General features: G+C 40.1%; 2 protein-coding genes and 1 long non-coding RNA gene across 3 annotated transcripts; 2 read left to right on the top strand and 1 right to left on the bottom strand.

Moving 5' to 3' along the window:
• Window positions 1–212: 212 nt before the first annotated feature.
• Window positions 213–3,520, bottom strand: LOC138955825 (uncharacterized). Its single transcript, XR_011452384.1, has 3 exons — window positions 3,427–3,520; window positions 2,194–2,240; window positions 213–553 (listed from the first exon to the last, which is right to left on the bottom strand). It is a non-coding gene; the product is annotated as an uncharacterized lncRNA (long non-coding RNA).
• Window positions 3,521–11,787: 8,267 nt separating this feature from the next.
• On the top strand, window positions 11,788–13,023 carry LOC138955823 (uncharacterized). The gene has a single exon (XM_070327346.1). It carries the CDS (start codon window positions 11,788–11,790, stop codon window positions 13,021–13,023), a length of 1,236 nt encoding a protein of 411 aa, XP_070183447.1.
• A 5,478-nt stretch (window positions 13,024–18,501) lies between these two features.
• On the top strand, window positions 18,502–20,567 carry LOC138955822 (uncharacterized). Its single transcript, XM_070327345.1, has 3 exons — window positions 18,502–19,032; window positions 19,460–19,704; window positions 20,408–20,567. The coding sequence occupies exons 1-3, from the start codon at window positions 18,886–18,888 to the stop codon at window positions 20,565–20,567; spliced, it is 552 nt and encodes a 183-aa protein (XP_070183446.1). The 5' UTR covers window positions 18,502–18,885.
• Window positions 20,568–21,636: the final 1,069 nt, after the last annotated feature.

The raw sequence follows: 21,636 nt of genomic DNA, 5'->3' as shown, positions 1-21,636 counted from the left end.
TGGACACATTTTTGCAAACATTTTTTATTGCCTCCCTTGAATAAAATGTATAAGAAAATATTCTGAGAAAAAAAGTTATACTTAAAAGCAATGCTATCAAGAAATAGGTAGACAACCCGTTTACATACCTTTATTCTTAAGACATTTTATTTTTGGAGGATGTCACTATGCAATTTTACAGATTTAAAAAAAAAGCTTCAGATGATCTCCCTTGAACAAACATTTCTTGTTTTTACTATGTGTTAGTTTTAAGGGTATATAGAAGAACAATAAAGAAAAAATGCTGCAAATTGACTTGGACGTATTTACAATTTAATTAAACAAAATGTTTCAAATTATCTGATAATGAAATTCTACATTAAAATTAAAGCAGATCTAGGGACTTGTGCACATGCACGAAAGTCGCACCCAACATAAAACATAAGAAACTATGATCTGCATCTCTTGTTATGATGATAATGGCTGGCACCTGTCGACCGACTTGCACGCCATAATTATATATGTTTTACTATGCGCCCTGCATGTCAATGGTCTTTCTCTGGGTGACTCGATTCTGAGGAGATAAAGAAAATGCATTTAGTGCAAGCAGTACATAATGACAACACAAATACAATTACTTAAAGTAGCTGCTGGTTTCAGAGTATTTAGTTAAAGGCCCACCCCAACTTGTTTGCCTCAATGTCGCAGATTTGGTCAGACTTTCACATTGAGTAAGAAAACAAATTTAACAAGTCGCGTAAGGCGAAAATACAATATTTAGTCAAGTAGCTGTCGAACTCACAGAATGAAACTGAACGCAATGCCATTTTTCAGCAAGACCGTATACTCGTAGCATCGTCAGTCCACCGCTCATTGCAAAGGCAGTGAAATTGACAAGAAGAGCGGGGTAGTAGTTGCGCTAAGAAGGATAGCACGCTTTTCTGTACCTCTCTTTGTTTTAACTTTCTGAGCGTGTTTTTAATCCAAACATATCATATCTATATGTTTTTGGAATCAGGAACCGACAAGAAATAAGATGAAAGTGTTTTTAAATTGATTTGGACAATTTAATTTTGATAATAATTTTTATATATTTAATTTTCAGAGCTTGTTTTTAATCCGAATATAACATATTTATATGTTTTTGGAATCAGCAAATAATGGAGAATAAGATAAATGTAAATTTGGATCGTTTTATAAATTTTTATTTTTTTTTTACAATTTTCAGATTTTTAATGACCAAAGTCATTAATTAATTTTTAAGCCACCAAGCTGAAATGCAATACCGAAGTCCGGGCTTTGTCGAAGATTACTTGACCAAAATTTCAACCAATTTGGTTGAAAAATGAGGGCGTGACAGTGCCGCCTCAACTTTCACGAAAAGCCGGATATGACGTCATCAAAGACATTTATCAAAAAAATGAAAAAAACGTTCGGGGATTTCATACCCAGGAACTCTCATGTCAAATTTCATAAAGATCGGTCCAGTAGTTTAGTCTGAATCGCTCTACACACACACACACACACACACACAGACAGACGCACACACACACACACACACGCACATACACCACGACCCTCGTTTCGATTCCCCCTCGATGTTAAAATATTTAGTCAAAACTTGACTAAATATAACAATGTTTTGATTTAAAAAAAAATTTTTATTAATTTTTGTCGTTTTTGGCCCCATTCACTGGGAATCTTACTTAAGGACAAGGATTTTTCTTAGGAATATTTGTATGTGAAGCTTCCGAGCCCTAACTTCAGAAACGTCCAAGAAACCCTCAATAATGGATTTTGTTGTGCCTAGTGATGGCTATCCAACCGAGTGGCGGAGCACTGGTGAATCCTTTAATTCTCCTGATTGCTTGATTCTGTAATGACATTGTGGAGTTGGTAGTTATGTGAGTGTGTAGTGCCTGCTCTTCGTTGTTTAGTCGAGGGGAGAGGGGGGGGGGTGGTGGGGGTATTGAATCATCTGAAGTCTTACTTTAGTAAGACTTCACTGTGATGTGCAGAGATTTAGTCAGGTACACAAAATTGCTATGCTATCACGAAATTAGATGTTCTATCCTCTAGATGGGCTACACAACTACATCAGATTTCATGGTTGGGTTTTCGCAAGTCAGCAACATGTTTTGAAGTTCTCATTGGGTAATCACGGCTGACATCAAACACAGAAAAGGTGGGAAAAACATAAATCAATGAACTCACCTTCCCTGCATTGTGATACTAGCCATATGGGTCTGCCGAAGTAGCTCCTGCACATATTTAATCAAGTATTCATCTTATTAACATGTTATTGTTAGGATCACGCTTTTTTCTAGTATATCAGGCTGGAAAGTTTCTCAAGGCTGGCATAATTCAAGAGCTTGCCTATCCCCAATAAAAAAAAACACACATTTAGTATGCAAGTATTTTCAGGGTCTCAAGGTTTTAATATGAAGTCTGTTCCTCTGTGGTCATGGAGAAACAAATTACAAATTAGAACATACTGTTACACAACAAATTCCGAACAATTTAGGTCACACCATAACATAACTCAGAAACAAACAACAGCAATACAATAATTAGTCTGCAAATACCTAAACGTCGTTCACACTAGGTATACAAAATTTTTTAAAAAAGCACATTCAGACAGGTTTGACAAGTAGACCATTACAGCTGCTGTTCCCGATCAAAGGCCATGTTTCCCCCTTACTCTGTAATTGTAATCATAATTATTGTTTATGAATTACTTCAGTTTTTCTAAGTAAATCTCTCGTTGTAATTACTGGTAAATGCATTATCCCAATTAAGATATCCTCATATCTAACCTGTGTAAACTTCATTTCAAGGGTTTATTTTTTTTTTAACTGGCCAAGAAACTATAAGCATTCCTCAATTATGTTCCTGTCAGACTCAATGAGCTAATCTTATAAAAAAAATTATAAAAAAAAGGTAGCATCTTATATTTTCACGTGAATTATAGCTAATCAGAAAACTAGTATTTAATTTTAAAAAAAACCTCAAACTGAAAATACAGGCATGCAACATTATCCTTGCTGTTTTGTGATAACCCTTACCATCAACTATTCTATTTCATTTCCATCTTAACAGGCGTAGCACCTCTCTGGAAGCCGAAAGAACACTTTAAATCCACCCCCCCCCCCAGTACAGTAAACATTGCTGTGCATATTTAAAAAAAAAAAATCAATGCCTGAGTCTCCAGTCACCTGTTTATGTTGTTGACCTTGTAATTGTAGCTTAGCTGTTCAAGAAACTGTTTCTCTGATCACATTATCAAAATTCAAATACAGAATAAACCAATTTTGATTCTATTTCTTCAATAATAAGTTGAACGTCTTCATATGTAATTGCCACAATTTACAGAGTTTCTGAATAAATGCTGCAAGAAAAACCAACAGAGTGAACAGTTTGTAAATATACTAATATACCTATATTTACCTTATGACATGTGTGGTACAGTGGCTGCTAAAACGTCCGTTACACCTGTCTGCATATATTAGGTGACAGCCCTGATGGAGATTGAAAAAAAAGTTCCTTTGTCAGTACCCTGTGTATGAGTGTGGTCGGGTATGTTCTGGAACTATTAGAGCACTCCCTATCACCACACACGGAGGGAGGGGGGGGGCTTTTAGAGGTGTAGTTGTTGGACTGTAGTGTAGAGGCTGATTGGCAGTGCTATGGGGTGAGGGTGGAGCTGGGGCGGAGAATATATCGTATGTAATTGAATACTAATAAGCGCAGCATGATCAGTTAGACTAGAGTTAAAAACTATAATGATCGCCACAGACATTACATAATGTGAAATCATAAGCATGTTATTGTTACTGTACCTTTCGTTTTGTCATTGAGATTGGTAGAAGGCAATGTTGAGTGGTGAACACCGCACGGATTTTACGCCGGAAATGTCCACGTGCATTACGTGATTTTCAGCAAAAGCTTTTTCCGCAATGCGGCAACCAGCACAGGCGCATTACATTGCAATTTGAGAAAGGCGCCCCACAAAGAGTTCCTTTCACACTCGTGTCACTGAAACCGTGACAGCCTTTATTTCTAATTGTTAGTGCAATTAAACTGAGTGATTTGTAAGAGGTATGATCCCCCCAAAATGATCAAAACGCTTATATAAATGTTTCAGGTAATTGATCATCTCAAGTAATATATCATTGAAAAGGCCAAACATGTAACTGGTTAACTTTCACAAGATGACGTCATTAGGTTGCTACGTCATGTTGCGATCACCAAGGTCCTGTTGCTGTCAATATTCTGTCTGCTAACATAACTGTCACTGTCACATACTATGCAGAAACCTTATTACCCAAACGTACTCACCAGTTCAGCAGTCAACGATTAAACTGCGAAACCCAGACCTCCCTTCTCCTCCATGACAATGCCAGTCTCCACAAAATAAGGGCCGTAACTCCATTCCTTAAAGTCTAAAATAATCCCATATTTGCCTCACACACTCTTCATACCTCATTTTACTCGCTGTGATTTCTGGTTATTCCCTCTATGAAAACATTACTTTGCGTCAAGGAGTTTTACTATTTCCAAGACATCAAAAAAGCTGACAAAACAGAGATTAAAACCAACCCCAAATAAGGCCATCTTAAGGCTTCTACTTTGCTCAGGCACTTGTGACTTTGCATCGATGTAGGAGGAGAGTAGTTCTATAGGCTACTGTATTTTGAGCCTGATACGCCAAACAGTCTCCGCGAAAATCCCAATTGATCATTTTGTTTGGATCATACCTCGTAGCGCCAATTCTCATGCAACAATGTTTTCATTTTTCTTTCATTTTCATTACTTTATTGTCCCATCGCTGGGAAATTCGGGTCGCTTCCTCCCAGTGGAAAGCTAGCAGCAACGGAGTCGCGCTACCCAGGTGTCTGCGTGTTTAGGTGTATTCAGCCACCTGCACTTATGGCAGAATGACCAAGGTCTTTTACGTGCCATTGTGATGACACGGGGGTGGGACATGGCTTCCGTCTCTGGGTCTGCACATAAAGTTGACCCGTGTCCGTCCCGGCCCGAATTCGAACCTGCGACCTTCCGATCACAAGTCCAGTGCTCTACCAACTGAGCTACCTCCAATGTTGGAGTGTTGTTATGTACAGATTTACAATTAACGTGGTATTCTCAACTAACACCAACGAAAATAAAGTGGAATAGTGTGTTGCACATTTAGGATCTTGTCAAATGTACATATTCATTTGTTTTACGTGAGTGTTTAATGGTTGTTAAATTGCCGGGAGGGAAGACAGTCAAGAACGTCAAAATAATGACAGCTCAATACAAAACCGTTTGAATGACGTTTTCGAGCTAGAATCAGGAGCCATTTATCTTTCTGATAATGTGTACTTGTTCGCCCGCCACGTTTGAATGCAATATTTTTGGAAATCAAGGCGTTGTCTGACGTGGAACGTCCCACTAGTCCGAGGGTTTACTAGTCCGAGGGTTCACTAGTCCGAGGGTTCACTATAGACGCTTGATTTTCCAGTTCGTCCCACTAGTCCGAGGGTTCACTAGTCCGAGGGTTCACTAGTCCGAGGGTTTACTATAGACGCTTGATTTTCCAGTTATTATACCGCCCCTTAAAAGGCGGTATATAGGTTTCACTGTGTCTGTCTGTCTGTCTCAGTGTCTGTGTGTGTGTGTGTGTGTGTCTGTCCGCAAATAGATATCCTAGGTTTGAGAACCGATTTCAATGAAATTGTGTGTGAGGCTGTAGTATAACCCAGGCTCGATCCTCTCCATAATTCAGGTCGGTGGGATAACTAATTGACCCTCACGGGCAAAAGGAAACCCGAGGTGCTATATAATATGACTAAAAACTGTAGGCAGTTCGATCACGTAATTGTCCAGTCGGGGCGGTATCCTGATAAATTTAATATCCTTTCTTCAGTCAAAATATAAATAACTAAGTTTCTTGGGGGAAATAGTCTGAGATTTCTTCAGTCAAAATATAAAACACCACATTATCTTTTTGAATGAAAACAACTCAGTGTTTTTATGAGAATATTCTTCGATTTGGTTCCCACAGCCGTGAAAAACACACGCACGCACGCACACGCACAGCCACGCACACATACTCACACAAAATAAAAACAAATCAAATTGAATATCCTTTGTTCAAGCGTCTATAGTGAACCCTCGGACTAGTGAACCCTCGGACTAGTGGACCCTCGGACTAGTGAACCCTCGGACTAGTGAACCCTCGGATTAGTGAACCCTCGGACTAGTGAACCCTCGGACTAGTGAACCCTCGGACTAGTGAACCCCTCTCGTCTGAAGTGTATAAAAAAAAACACGAGTGACCTTGACCGGTGACCTTGAGAAGTGACCTTGACCCGGAATGCTTTAAATATGTTTGCTGGAGGTGTATGTTTCTTTTAAGTGTATCAATATATGTACAAAATGTCCAATTCAAATCATTAGTTCACAAGTTATTTAGATTGGCAATCATGGTGTCGGTTGACCAACCGGCGGACCAACGGACAGACGGACGGAGAGACAAAGAGCCGTATAGTTGTTCAACAATGGCTGAGAAGATCAATAATCAGTTAAAAATCGTCCGTGTAAAACTACCTATATTTTAACACCAAAAATTGTTACTATTGAACATTGAATTCACACGTGCCACGTCAGTGACGCTCAAGTGCCACGTCAGTGACGCTACATATTAACCGCTTGTGTGAAAGATACATTTGATATTTGCATTTTGTTTCATATTTAAGTAAGTATGATATATCTTGACTATGATCTACTAAAAATCACATGATTTAGTTGCCTAAACTCATAGAATTTTAGAATTTCGCTTAGTGAGTGAAATGCAGGTGAGCATTTTTGCCACGTCAGTGACGTTTTTTTCAAAATCACGTTAAGTACCCTTAACTATTTTTACCTTAACATTTTTCACCTTGGGTAGGAAGGTTGTCATGTTTGGGGAAATCTCTGCACAAATTTGAGTAAATAAAAGCATCATGAATATTGCTTTTATGGGAAATAATGTCTGATTTTTTGTGCGAATGCCACGTCAGTGACGCTGGAATTGCCCAGAAATAAGTCGAGTATGGCGAAAATACAACATTTAGTCAAACTTAGTCGAACTCACAGAATGAAACTGAACGCACTGCATTCTTTTCCGCAAGACCGTATACTCGTAGCATCGTCTGTCCACCGCTCGCGGCAAAGGCAGTGAAATTGACAATCCAGAATAGCGGGCTAGTGGTTGCGCAGGGGTGAGCAGGATAGCACGCTTTTCTGTATCTCTATTCTTTTTAACGTTCTGAGCGTGTTTTTAATTAAAAAATGTCATATCAATATGTTTTTGGAATCAGGAACTGACAAGGAATAAGATAAATCGATTTCGGAATTTTAATTTTAATCATAATTTTTATATTTTTAATTTTCAGAGCTTGTTTTTAATCCGAATATAACATATTTATATGTTTTTGGAATCAGAAAATGATGACAAATAAGATGAAATTGTTTTTGGGTCGTTTAAAAACAAAACAATTTAATTACAATTTTCAGATTTTTAATGACCAAAGTCATCAATTAATTTTGAAGCCTCCAATCTGAAATGCAATACCAAAGTCCGGCCTTTGTCGAAGATTGCTTGGCCCAAATTTCAATCAACTTAAGTGAAAAATGAGGATGTGCCTCAACTTTTACAAAAAGCCGGATATGACGTCATCAACGACATTTATCAATAACATGAAAAACACATCTGGGGATATCATGCCCAGGAACTCTCATGTAAAATATCATAAAGATCGGTTCAGTAGTTTACTCTGAATCACTAGACACACACACACACACACACATTACACACACACACACATTACACACACACACACACACACACACACACACATACACCACCACCCTCGTCTCGATTCCCCGTCCATGTTAAAACATTTAGTCAAAACTTGACTAAATGTAAAAAGGAAACACACATTCAGATCTAACCAGACGTATGTGTAAAGGTTGTTAAATGGTATAAATGGTATCCTGGAGATACATACACCATCCTTACTTAAATGTCGAATAACTAAATGTTGCTTTAAATCGCTTATCGACAATATCAGCTTCAAATGTAAAATTTCAAGCTCTTGGGTCCCTCTGTAAAAGTGTGCTGGTGGAACAACATCGTCCCTGGCAAGAAAACGTTTCAAATAACTCAGTTGTCTTCAACACCTCTGGCTATTGTGTTTATCTCTGTTGGGATGGTGTGTCTTGTAAGAAAGCCGTACTCACCAGAGTAACGTTCCGAATCGCACCTTCTTAACTCGCATATTTACAACCCCGAACCTGAACTGTTTAGCTCTTGGGGTGATTTGAGACAGTTTTCTTGTGTCAAGGGAAATAATGAAGGATATGAGCGATAGTAGTTTAGAGTTACTCCCAATTGTTTGTTTCTCTTTCGGTTCTTGCAGTTTTTGCCAGTTACTGGGTCAGAGTTTGCCCCTGTTATTTTACTATGTTATGAAACCCCGTATTTAATTAGATGCGGAGAGGGGAGGGGGTTGAGCTATGTTTCCATTTAGCGACGCGGCGGCGGCACTATGGCGATAAAACTCGCGATGCCGCTAGCGAATTTCGCTGTGAGTGTTTCCATCAAAAGCGGCGCGGGCCGGCAGGCGGATTTTTGTTCTTTCTCGCCTCCTCGATGTCGCCCCCTTTTGTAGAAGCAAACGGCACGCTCTACTTGCTTTCAATCAGTCAAGCGTGTCAGTACCTCGCCTGTCCTATAAGTTTTGTTCATGTCGTGTCAGCATCAGTTGTCTCGCTGTCTGGTCTAACAGTATAGACGTGTGGCCTCATTGTCAATAAGGAGCGACCATTTTGTTTTTTCGTTATCCTGCAGCTAATGCAAAATTATGTCAAGGTTAAACTTTTATTACCGCTGGTATAATGGTCTAAGCGTGATCTAACTTTTGCACATAAAATGTATGTCAATTCCTTGTTACTCCTAGTTCTGAGAGCAATCAATACTACCAAAAACGTCATCTCCAGTACTGTCAGAATTTGAATTTATGTAAAACAAATATAAGCAAGCTCTTTCCTATCACATGCACTATAATTTTAAATGACACAATTGTCAGTGCTGTTGCTGCAGTCATTGTTATGCATGGGGAAGTCCCTGTGAGTTTTCGTCATGGCTAAAAGTAGATGTCCGGGGAAATAAACGCAAATGCAGTAACTTTTTTCGGCTATATTTTCATGGCAAAAGCTATGCACACTCCGAGTGTATACAAGATCGATGAGTCTGTATACACTCCGGCAATGAAAAGCTATGATACAAATATGTTGCCAATTAAATGCCCCCTAACAAGTCGTTCGGAAGTAGCCAATGAAAAATCAGTCTGACGTATGGGCTTCCCCTATCTCTTTTTCGGAGTGTCGAGGGTTGGCAAATAATGTACATTCACATTCAGGGATAGATCTAAAACATTGTGTACATTGCCAAATCATGGATCGTAGATAGGCAGCATCTACACTCTTTGATTTAAAGCATAATTCGTAAAATTTAGAGACAAGAAAAGAAGATATGATAAAGAAAACTCGTTTTTTTTCAGATAGCAAAGAAGACTACTTCAAGAACGAGATGTTGGTTGGAGCTCATCCTTTGTTTTTGAACGCTACGTACATGCACAGCTCCGAAGATAAAAGTAAGTATATTCATTTGGTAAGCGGCGAACACGGGGCAAGGAGAGAACATATTTTAGAGCTACAGGAAAAGGAAAGTTTTCAAAAAAGCCAAAACGTAGACACTGACAGGGAATGGCTTGGGTTTTGTCCACTAGAGGTCGTAATCTTTTTTATCCTACATACGTGAGAGGGACACCCGTGAGATAATAATCGTTCAAATCACACGTGTGTGTATCATGTAAATGAGGTCATGTCAAGCAAGTCTGGCAGGGACCTGTTTTTCCACTGCTTGTGATGCCAAAGTCACCGAGACAAACGTCATTATAGAAACAAAAATTGCGCTCGCTAATTACCCTCGATGAATCTTTAGAACTAACACGTCACGCCAGACTTTGAGAGTGACGTTTCTTTGCTTTGACGTAATAGATTGCACGAGGCTTTAGAAGAGATCGAGGTTCCAAAACAAGCGTCTTCATTTTAGTTGCCTCGACTGCGAGACATTATCAGTAATATACACGTAAATACAGTATGTAGGATAAACAGAATACTACATGGCTTGCTGTGTCGTACCAGATTTACACTCGTTGCTTTTTTCAAATAGTGAACAGCTCGCTTTCGCTCGCAGTTCAATATTTAAAAAAACAACTCGTGTAAATCTGGTACGACACAGCAAGCCATGTAGTATTCTCTATATCCTTGTATGATAAAAGGTACACGGACAAACAAACAAGTCGCGTAAGGCGAAATTACTACTGCAACGATACGACAGTGATCTCTCAGTCTTGCTCTCCTGTGCTCGAACACCAAGGCCAGGGGCTACACACGTCTGAAGTCAAAAATCGTGTTGTGTGTTCAACTGGTCAGTTTTGAGATGTTGACATATTTTTACCAAATAATCCTTTCTCATTCAGGTTCAACTGATGTTTTTCACATAAAACACTTATTTTATGCAAAATAAAGGTGTTTCAAAACCAATTGTCAAGAATTTATTTTCATTTTGTGTTGAAATGTCAAAAATGCATTTGTTTGACTGTTAGTTACGCCAAATTCTCCCAATCCCGTTCCGACATGACACATACCGTTGGATTCAGCATTCTCTCCCCTTTCCCGCTGTCATTCTCTCTGTGAATGAGCTGGCCGGTTTTGATTCGTGTAGAGCGTTTGCTGGGCTATCCGAAACACGCTAACTTCCATATAAGGAGGAACGCGTCACACGAGAGCTTGTATTGTGTAAAAAAAAAATCCATCTCACATGGCATAAATAAATCCCTGCGCCTTGAATATGTGCGCAATATAAATTGCATAAAATAAAAAAAATAAAAAAATAAAAAAAATCAATAAAAAAAATTATTATTTTATTTTTTTTTTTAATTAAAAAATCTCTGCGCTTAGAACTGTACCCACGGAATATGCGCGATATAAGCCTCATATTGATTGATATTGTAAAGTGTGCACATTTTGGCCATAAAGGAAGGTACTGTGAAGCTTGAATTATTTTTCGTGTTTGTCTTGGTTTTTCTCGAAAGTGAAAATTCCGCTAGAATGGTACTCTTTGAAGGCAAATATTTCAGGAATGGTGCATAGTACAGTGCTGAAATTTGGCACACACTTGCAGGAGATCATGTTGACAATGATGACGCATTGGCTTTAGATTACCTTTATTCATATTTTTATTTTGGGATTTTTCGTTTGGTATTCCTGAGTTTTCGTTCATAACGTATTTTGTCATATTTATCTGATGCGGGAAAAAACATTCTACAGGAAATTCACAATGACCATGCGTCATCATATTCTCAAAGCATTCTAGAAAGCAGGAAACAAACAGAAATAGTTGAAAGAGTCTGGTATGGCTTGGATTTACTTTTAAAATGTGTGTACGTTTTTGTCAAAATATGGCCGTCAAAGTCAACATTTGCACGCAAAACACTTTTTTTCTGTTTGTCTGTTATTTTGAACCCCTTTTTATACTGTTGTGCTATTTGTAACATTATATACCCCCTAAACAATTTTCCACTATTGTGTGTGTAGCCTTTCACCTAATTTTAACGGTCAACTGTAGGCCTCACTACTCGCCACGCGAGTTTACCTCTGTGGTCCTTATTGCTGCCTACATACCGCCACAGGCCAACGCTACAGCTGCTATAAATGAACTTAGAACTCACGTGCAGTCCGCCGAGGCAGCGTTCCCCTATAGCGCGGTGGTCGTCACTGGAGATTTCAACCACACGAGCCAAAAGAAAACTATGCCACGCTCACACAAAAACACTGGATCATTGCTACACCACAATCAAGCAGGCCTACCATGCTACTCCTCGTGCTCCCCTTGGTAACTCTGACCACGCAATGATCCTCTTGACCCCCACATACAAACAAAAACTTAAGGCTGTGCGACCCATCACTAAGACTGTCAAAAAGTGGTCGAAGGAAGCATCAGAGACATTGAAAGGTTGCATGGATTGTACGGATTGGGGGGTATTTAAGGAGGCTAGCTCCTCTCTGGACGAGTATGCGGAGGTTGTGACTTCCTATGTAAGTTTTTGTGAGGACATGTGTATACCATCAAAAACTGTCCGTGTGTATGGAAATGACAAGCCATGGTTTAGTAAATCAGTTAAGGCAAAGCTAGATGCTAAGAACAGGGCTTTTGAGAGTGGGGATGAGGATCTGTACAAGCTAGCTAAATCTGATGTGAAGAAAGAGATCCGTAAAGCAAAAGCTGTGTATAGGGACAAGATTCAAGATCAGTTCGCGTCAAACAAACCCCGTGAGGTATGGCAGGGCTTGCAGCAGGTCACTCAGTACAAGAAAAAGCCAGCAGCGTCAGACGATCACGACCCGACCCTTCCGGATAAACTGAACAGTTTCTACTGTAGGTTTGACGAGAAAAATCCAAACCCAGGTTATCGTCCCTCTTTGCCGGATGACCCCTTACTTTTGATCCCACCTTTCACTGTCCAGGAGGCGGAGGTGAAGAAGCTGTTTAAACAGCAAAACGTTAGGAAAGCTTCTGGTCCGGATGGTGTTTCGACTGCTGCTCTTAAGTGTTGCTCTGATCAGTTAGCACCCGTGTTCACAGACAGTTTTAATGAGTCCTTAGAGAAGCATTCTGTCCCCCGTTGTTTTAAGTCGTCTGTGATAGTCCCTGTCCCCAAGAAACCCCGTGTCGCCCAGCTTAATGACTACCGCCCAGTCGCACTCACATCAGTGGCCATGAAGGTTTTTGAGCGGATCGTTCTGTCCTACTTAAAGGCATGCACTGGTGCCTCACGTGACCCTCTCCCGTTCGCTTATCGGGCAAACAGATCGTTTGAGGACGCTGTAGCGCTAGCTAGGCCTGTTCCACATCCTGCGTCATCTGGAGAAGTCACGTTCATACGCTAGAATCTTATTTTTCGATTGTAGTAGTGCTTTTAATACAATTATCCCCCACATGCTGTTTGACAAGCTGTCAGCCCTGAACGTACATCCGTTTATCTGCCATTGGGTTTCAGACTTTCTCTTAGACCGTCCACAGGTAGTCAAGGTGAACGGTTCATACTCTTGCTCAGCCACGCTGAACACAGGGGCACCCCAGGGGTGTGTGCTTTCTCCACTTTTATTCACACTTTTCACGAACGACTGTGTATCATCAGATCCATCTGTGCTGGTTCTGAAGTTTTCAGATGACACGACAGTTGAGGGGCTGATTTCCAACGATGATGAAAGTGTGTATAGAGAGGAGGTGGAACAGTTGGTTGGCTGGTGCTCTGACAACAACTTAGAGCTCAATGTCTCTAAAACCAAAGAAATGGTTGTAGATTTTAGAAAGAACAAACTCGCACTCACCCCTTTAGAGATCAACGGTGAAAGTGTTGAGCAGGTCGACTCCTTTAGATTTTTAGGCACAATCATCTCGAGCGACCTCACATGGGACAAAAACACAGAGCCCATTATCAAGAAGTGTCAGCAGAGGCTTCACTTCCTTAGACAGCTGAAGCAATTTAGACTGAACCAAGCCATCCAAAAGCAGTTCTATAGGGCCACTGTAGAAAGCATTCTGTGTTTTTCAGTCACCGTGTGGTTTAGCGGTGCCAGTGCTAGGAACAAGGAAGAGCTGGAGCGCATTGTCAGACAAGCGTCTCGTATTGTGGGTTGGGAACTTCCGTCAGTCGGCTCACTGTACAGCTCACGTTTAGCAAAGAGAGTTAGGGGTATAGTGGCAGACTCATCTCACCCAGCCAGCCATCTGTTCGAGCTCCTCCCGTCAGGCAAGCGCTTCCGCGCTCTGAAGAGCAGGACGTTTCGTCTCAGGAACAGTTTCTTTCCTGATGCAGTCCTTGCGGCCTCAATGGTGGATCGTTCTTAGATCTGTTAGATTTGTGATATGTGTCAGTTAAAGTTTTGAAATGGATCAAGTATCCTTAAATGAAATATCTTAATAGTTGTAAGGGTTGTGTCCTTTGAATAACTGTGTTAGCATGTACTCGGATTTATTATATTGATGACTATATTTTTAGATATGATTTTAGGGAATTCATTTATCTTTATCCATGTAACCTGTGATTACTCCTGTCAAATTGGTGCTAAAAGAACAACCAGTCCGTTTTGAACTGTCTGGTTGGTATGTAAATAGGCCCAGAGAAATTGAACACTTTATCTGTACATAGTTATTATGATATATGCGTGTGCAAGGAGTGTGACGTTTTATGCATACACCATAACAAAATCCTGTGCTTTGCATTTGGTAAATAAGTTGTTTGACTTGACTTAGTCAAGCTGTGGAACTCACAGAATGAAACTGAACGCACTGCATTTTTTTCACAATGACCGTAGTCCGCCGCTCGTGCAAAAGGCAGTGAAATTGACGAGCCCGTTTAAGCGCGGTAGTGGTTGCGCTGTGCTGCATAGCACGCTTTGCTGTACCTCTCTTCGTTTTAACTTTCTGAGCGTGTTTTTAATCTAAACATATCATATCTATATGTTTTTTGGAATCAGGAACCGACAAGGAATAAGATGAAATTGTTTTTAAATCGATTTCGGGAATTTAAATTAAATCATAATTTTCATATTTTTAATTTTCAGAGCTTGTTTTCTTTTGTATCCGAATATAACATATTTATATGTTTTTTTAATCAGAAAATAATGAAGAATAAGATAAAATAGTTTTTGGATCGTTTTATGAAAACAAATATATAATTACAGGTTTCAGATTTTTAATGACCAAAGTCTTTAATTCATATTTGTGACCCTCCACCATTGAATGAGTCGCATGTCACCTTCGCATGATTTTCATCTTTTTACATTTTCTTAAAGAATGTTTTATGCTCTATCCAGTGCTGGAAACCGTTTTATAAAAAAAACGAAAACTTTTCGAGTTATAAGCCTGTGACTAAGGTGACCGTCACACTGGTACCAAATATCCCTCGGACTTATATGTCTGGGGATATCATACCCAGGAACTCTCATGTAAAATGTCATAAAGATCGGTTCAGTAGTTTACTCTGAATCGCTCTACACACACACACACACACAGACACCCACACACACACACACATACACCACGACCCTCGTCTGGATTCCCCCTCTATGTTAAAACATTTAGTCAAAATTTGACTAAATGTAAAAACAAACAATTAAGAACAAAAGTCATGGCACACAAGGTTGTGAGACAAACAACCACTGAAAAACAAAAAGTTCTAAGGCAAGGTATAAAACTCAGGGTAAACTAAACTGTACGCACAGAGAGTGAAATATATCGTTCAACCTCCACAGTCTAGTCTAATGGTGGATTGAAGATGGCGGATGATTATAGTTACTTAGCTGTTTTAAAATTGACATTGAAAAGGATCTTATTGTTGAATACTCGGAAGATTGTACATACAGTATTTTAAAGATAATGTGTCCCCTGGTTTGTTGTGTGGAACACAGAGGAAGATGCTTTGCAAATGTTTTGATGCATAAATGAAATAACCCATCAACAGATCAAAAGCTTAGCAACCTTAATTTGTTATCACTTAAAGATCAGTTATTATTTAATAAGGCGCTTTTAATGTTTAAGGTACAAATAAACGAGACCCCACAGTACATGCGATCATTATTTCAGAAAGCAACAGACAGATATGGCTCAAACAAATTAATTTCCCCGCTACCCCGTATTGATTTATATGAAACCAGTTTAGCGTTTTCGGGCTCAACAATTTGGAATTCGCTACCATGTGAGATAAAGGGGTCAAGCATGATTAAACACTTCAAATCGCAGCTTCGCAAATGATAATGTCTGTTGTCACGAACAGGTACATTCTGAAGCTGTTTCTAGCAAGAATGCATTGCTATCACTAACCTATATATATTTTGTTGATGATGATAATGATGTCGACGACGACGACGATGATGATGATGATGATGATGATGATGATGATGATGATGATGATGATGATGATGAGGTTGTTGTTGTGTGTGTGTGTGCGTGTGTGTGTGTGTGTGTGTGTGTGTGTGTGTGTGTGTGTGTGTGCGTGTGTGTGTGTGTGTGTGTGTGTCTGCGTGTGTATGTGTGTGTGCGAGCGTATATGTCTGTGTGTGTGTGCGCATATGTGTATATATATATATATATATATATGTGTGTGTGTGTGTGTGTGTGTGTGTGTGTGTGTGTGTGTGTGTGTGTGTGTGTGTGTGTGTGTGTAGTATTGAGTGCGAACGTGATTGAAGGCATGCGGCGCGCATGCGTGTGCGAGTCGACTTTTCTTTTCCTTTGTATTATATTGACATACATGTACATTTCAATGTTCTATTATGCATTATGTATTCGTATAGGTAATGTTGTAATTAGTAATACTGTATGATTGCGATTGACAATTGTCCTTTATTTTTATGTCTTAGTTTAGCAGGGGCAGATTGTATGACAAGGCGTGAGCCTAAAATCTCCATCCTTGAGTAATAAAGTTCGTTCGATCGTTCGTTCGTTCGTTCTCTCTCTCTCTCTCTCTCTCTCTCTCTCTCTCTCTCTCTCTCTCTCTCTCTCTCTCTCTCTCTCTCTCTCTCTCTCTCTTTCTCTTTTCCCGCAGTGGGGCACTGCGGTTATGAAATTAAAGGCCCCTCCTGTTTTTGGAACCGCAGGAGCTTTCTAGTTTGCTGTTAGGTAGATTTTTGGTTCCTCTTCCCTGTCATGCTCTCTTTTTCTTCATGAATTCTTTTCTTTTATCTGCCTTCTTGCTCATTCACCTGTATTATTCCAAAAATCTCTTCTCTTGCCGCTTGTCTCGCGATTCATGTATAGTTTAATCTGTTAGTGTTCTGATGTAAGTCCAGCAGTAGATAGGTTTTTAACATACTGGAAACTGGTAATCTTCCAGTAGGTATTAATTTAGTTTTACTAAAGCCTGCTGGGACACATGTAATGGGTTAGTGCATTTGTAAACAGGAATCGCTTGACAAGTGGCCCCCTTCATCCCCCCCTTCCTCGTCCTGATATGGCTCTGCGTAGTCGGCTGGACGTTAAGCAACAAATAAACAAACAAACAAACAAACTCTTTCTGCCTCTCTCTCTCTCTCTCCATGACCCCCTCTTTCTCTCTCTCTCTCTCTCTCTCTCTCTCTCTCTCTCTCTCTCTCTCTCTCTCTCTCTCTCTCTCTCTCACACAACTGGCCCCCGTAGCGCAGTGGTTAGCGCATTGGACTGCGGGCCGGAAGATTGTGGTTCTAATCCCATAAGGAGAGCGTGGGTTTTTTGGGCTTCGGTCGACTCCTACCCAGAGTGGAAGTGTTATAGTTCCAATGGGAAGGCTGGGATTACACAGCCGAATGTCATTCACTTCGGTCTGACATACATGGTTGACTCAGAAAGCGAAAACAAAAAGAAAGAAAAAACCTTGTCTCGGCTCTTGTGACCCTTCCAGTTCAGATGTGGATGTTGCAGAGAGTGCTGGGATGGGGCAGTGTGAGAGCATACTGGGAGAAGGAACAAGCGTCGGGACAAGCAAAAGAAGAGAGGAGGAAGAAAGAAGGGAAAAAAGAAAAAGAGAGAAAAAGAAGGGGAAACAATCGCTCACACTCTCTCTCTCTCTCTGTAATGTCGGTTGGAGAATATCAAGGTCTGCAATGACTACCAAGCACAGCATTCATATATGACAATTAGAACGATCAAACAATGATCCCAAGACTTTCCTCGTGTATGTTGTCATCTATACAACTCTCAAAACGAACTCTGTAGCTCAGTTGGCTCAATTTCAAATTTGTATTTCTAGGAATAGTGCGTGAAATACTCAGGGTCGAAAGTTCAGGACGAAATCTATAACTCGCTCAAAGAACGTCATAATTATATTGACAGTCTGGGATGCCCACTCAAAACACAGTAACTCAGCGCTCAAACACTTATTTCAAGGTTTTCATGGTGTGTGGTCACATATTTTGCGGCCCTATGCTCCACAGGGAGTCTACAGGATTAGGTAAAGTAAGTAAGTGGTCACATATTTACAACCCCCAACCTGAACTGTATAGCTCTTGGGGCGATTTGAGACAGTTTTTATTTTAGATATATTCCCTTTAACCCATGTAAAACTCAGGTAAACGTGTTATTTTTCATCACTTGTTCTATACGAGAAACATCAAAAGTCAACTTCATCACATGGAATACAAGGGGGCGAGTTAACACGCGTGACTGATTGAAAGCAAGTAGAGCGTGACGTTTGCTTATACAAAAGAGGGTGAGATGGAGAAGGCGAGTCGGTACCTCGCCTGTTCTGTTATGTTTATTTCAGAACATATGTGGGGTTTCGACATGTCGTGTCAGCCTCAGTTGTCTAATATTGAGACCTTCAAATCCGTTCTTTATACATTCCATGCACGTTGGGGCAGACTGGGTGAAAAATTTGGTTATATGTTTCAGGTCATGATCAACACAGACAGCTTGAAAAGCTCGATGTACCCGACTACGACAGGATTGCAGGTATTTTGAACGAGTACGCCAAGGAATCTCCAAAATGGTGTGAATGGACTTCAGAGACATTACAGGAGGATCTGAGTCTACCAATAACGAGCCCCCCTCCTTGCAAGATAGTTCAAGTTTTCGTGATAGGAGTACATCTTTCACCATTCGTCCTGACATGCTACGACGATATTTCGAAGAAGAAGGAGGTCAGACAGTACGCTAATCAGACAGCTAGCGCACTGAAATGGCGTTTGCTTGAGTTTTGCCATCTAGATTTTCTTCTCCTGCCGTGCATTGCGACCAAGAACTTTGATCTGGCAGCTTTGACAGATGCAATTATGAACATGCTCGAAGATCTGTCGGAGTGTTTTGGCGGTGCGACACATCTAGACGAAGATATGTTTCACATAATGAAGGACGCTACAACCACCCTGGCTGGGTTAACGTCTTTGCCGTGTCTTCTGATTGGTGGTGAAATGGATGAGGTAGGGGTTTTCTTTATCAACACTTTTCAATACACTACTTGTCATTTGTGCTTCGTGTCAGATTACTAATTACTAATAATTATTACGCATGTCACCTTTGCATGATTTTCATATTTGTACATTTTCCTAAAGAGTTTTTTATGCTCTATGCAGTGGTGAAAACCGTTTAATTTAGAAAAGAGCGAAAACTGTTTGAGTTATAAGCCTGTGACTAAGGTGACCCTCACACTGTAACCAGACACTCCCCGGACTTATATTAAGCCTAGCGCAGAACCGCGCGAGGTGGCATGCGACTCATTTCGTGGTGGAGGGTCACATATTGACTTTGCTTGTTTGCGCATCCTCTATGGTATATATATAGAAGCTGATTCTGAGTATTACATCCATTCCAGGTCTTTGAGCAGATGTCTTTTCTGTGCACTTACAGATGCGACAGGAAGTGATGGAGAGAGAGTGGAGGGGTCTTTTGTCCCTTCTGATCGAAAAACTTTCAAAACAACAACAGCAGATAAAGGACCATGTGTCAATCAAAACCGTGTCCCTGAGGCCTTCGAAAGATGGGGAGTTCAAAGCGACAGTTGCTGTCCTTGAAGCTGTCAAACGATTGAGCCTCAGAAACACTTTCAGTTTGCAGTCATCAGTGTTTGACGAGAAATTGCCGCATTGCGTGGAGTAAGTATGCATTACGATATTGATATAATCACCAGTGTTGTTCCCAGCCTCAGAGAAAAACTGATCTGTTCAAACATAATTGGAAATAATTATGTACAGGGGGAAATGACCTGGCTTTGACGGCTTGGTAGGGAACGTGATGGTCAGAAGACCTTTTCCATGTCACAACTATCAGATAGTCAATCTGCCAGAAGTCAGACTAAAACACTTAAGACGGAGGCCTCCGAACAACACTGAATAATTAGTTAAGTATTTACTGTTCAAGTGTGGCTTCGAGGGGTAACAAAGGGAACCGAAGGAAGAACACAATTTTGCGAGGAGTACAGTGTATTAAAGCCGCGCTTTTGAGTGTTCATGCCTGCAGAAACAATACGGAGTGACATTTTTTGGATGCAGATAACAAGCACCTCAATTACATTTGAATGATACCATTTCAAAAAAGCCATGAGTTGCTTGTTGTCTTTGCACACTTAACGATTGGCTCTCCAATGATGGTTGAAATCCATGCCTGAACAGTGTTTAAACATATGAATGAAAACATGATTAAGATAATTTCAAACAAGCACAAAAATGAACGAACAAGCAAGAAAAAACAAACAAAAAACTCAAAATAAGTAACCCTGTTATTTTATCATAATTATATGTTTGTAACATTCGGCTGAGCTGTGAATATGCGTGACATGTTTTAACGAAATATCTGCAGCCTACTAAACACCGAGATGAAAAAGAGATACGACGTATGCCTTCATCTCTCGACAAGAACCAATATCGAATCTCTCCAAGACGTGCTGGTTGTCAAAACGCATGATTCCGAACAACAGAGTGCAGTCAGCGTCAGATGTGAATTCTGTGAGTACATGTAGACGTAGCATTGAGTTCAAACACAACACATGCCTAACCGCAAAAAAGAATGATTGTGCTAAACAAATTACACAATTTTCTATCGAAATTCACGTTGGGAATCCCTCTCGACTTTAAAATAGAACATTGTGAAATATCTACGTACTTTCTTCAACGAACAATTTTCAATTATGATAAATTGGACATAGAAAGGTTGTGTAAAGCACTCTCACAGGTTGATTGGACAAGATTGGTAACGAATGAAATGCTTTATAGTGTTGATGATTGTAATCCAAAGTCTAAAGTCCGCACTATGGATTATCCGAGAAATGTTAGAGTTAATTGACGAGCGAGATCAAATTCATTTGAGAGCAAACAATGAGTATCGTAAACTGCCTTGCAACCACCCCCTTATGCGCCAGTTTTGTTCAAAAGTCTAGGGTTGGCGTTTACTAGGTACTGTACCCTGTGCCGAATCTGTTCCTCGTGAGAAATAGCGGTATTTGCATGATCACTTGGTAAGATACGTGTCACACACAACGTATTAACTCGGTCTCTTTAAATCCCATAAGGTCGAACTCTTAAACCTTAGATGAGTGTCTCCAATCTTCCTCCACATTTGGCATAGCTATCTAGACACTGCAGTGGTCTAAAAGTAATAACTAAACGGTATGACTGCATTGCAGCATCTCGTCAATGTTCATTCGAATAATATCTTTGTTTTGTATGTGAAGAGGTAAAAGGCACACTCAGCTTCACGTTAACAATCAGTTTCTTGTCAGGCAGTACAAACACCCTTTCCTTTAAACACTCACCGCTTAAGAACATCCGAAATGCCCTCCGTAAAGAGCGAGCATATTTCAAAGAATTTTTTGTTTGCGTGGTGAGTCTAATGAAACAAATCGGACCCCTCGTTTTGGCGCTAGACCTAACTTTTACAATCTAAATAATAAATTGACAGCTTGTCACACAAACATTCTTAAATCATAAAAGAAGTTTTAAAAGTTTGAAAAAAGGGAGCCCGAAAGAATGTATTTTTGCGTGGTTTATCTTACCCCTGAGCCATCGTGAACCCGTGTGATCAAGTTCCCC

Source organism: Littorina saxatilis, unplaced genomic scaffold, assembly GCF_037325665.1.
Source record: "Littorina saxatilis isolate snail1 unplaced genomic scaffold, US_GU_Lsax_2.0 scaffold_183, whole genome shotgun sequence".
Taxonomy (NCBI): Eukaryota; Metazoa; Mollusca; class Gastropoda; order Littorinimorpha; family Littorinidae; genus Littorina; species Littorina saxatilis.
Note: the sequence above shows the minus strand (reverse complement) of the source record. Positions and strands in the feature narration are given on the sequence as shown.

Excerpts from the sequence above, each read along its gene's own strand:
- LOC138955823 (XM_070327346.1), top strand. The coding sequence starts at position 11,788 with ATGAACTTAGAACTCACGTGCAGTCCGCCGAGGCAGCGTTCCCCTATA.
- LOC138955822 (XM_070327345.1), top strand. The coding sequence starts at position 18,886 with ATGAACATGCTCGAAGATCTGTCGGAGTGTTTTGGCGGTGCGACACAT. Across the intron at positions 19,033-19,459 it reads TTGGTGGTGAAATGGATGAG|ATGCGACAGGAAGTGATGGA; the intron begins GTAGGGGTTTTC and ends GTGCACTTACAG. Across the intron at positions 19,705-20,407 it reads AAATTGCCGCATTGCGTGGA|CCTACTAAACACCGAGATGA; the intron begins GTAAGTATGCAT and ends AAATATCTGCAG.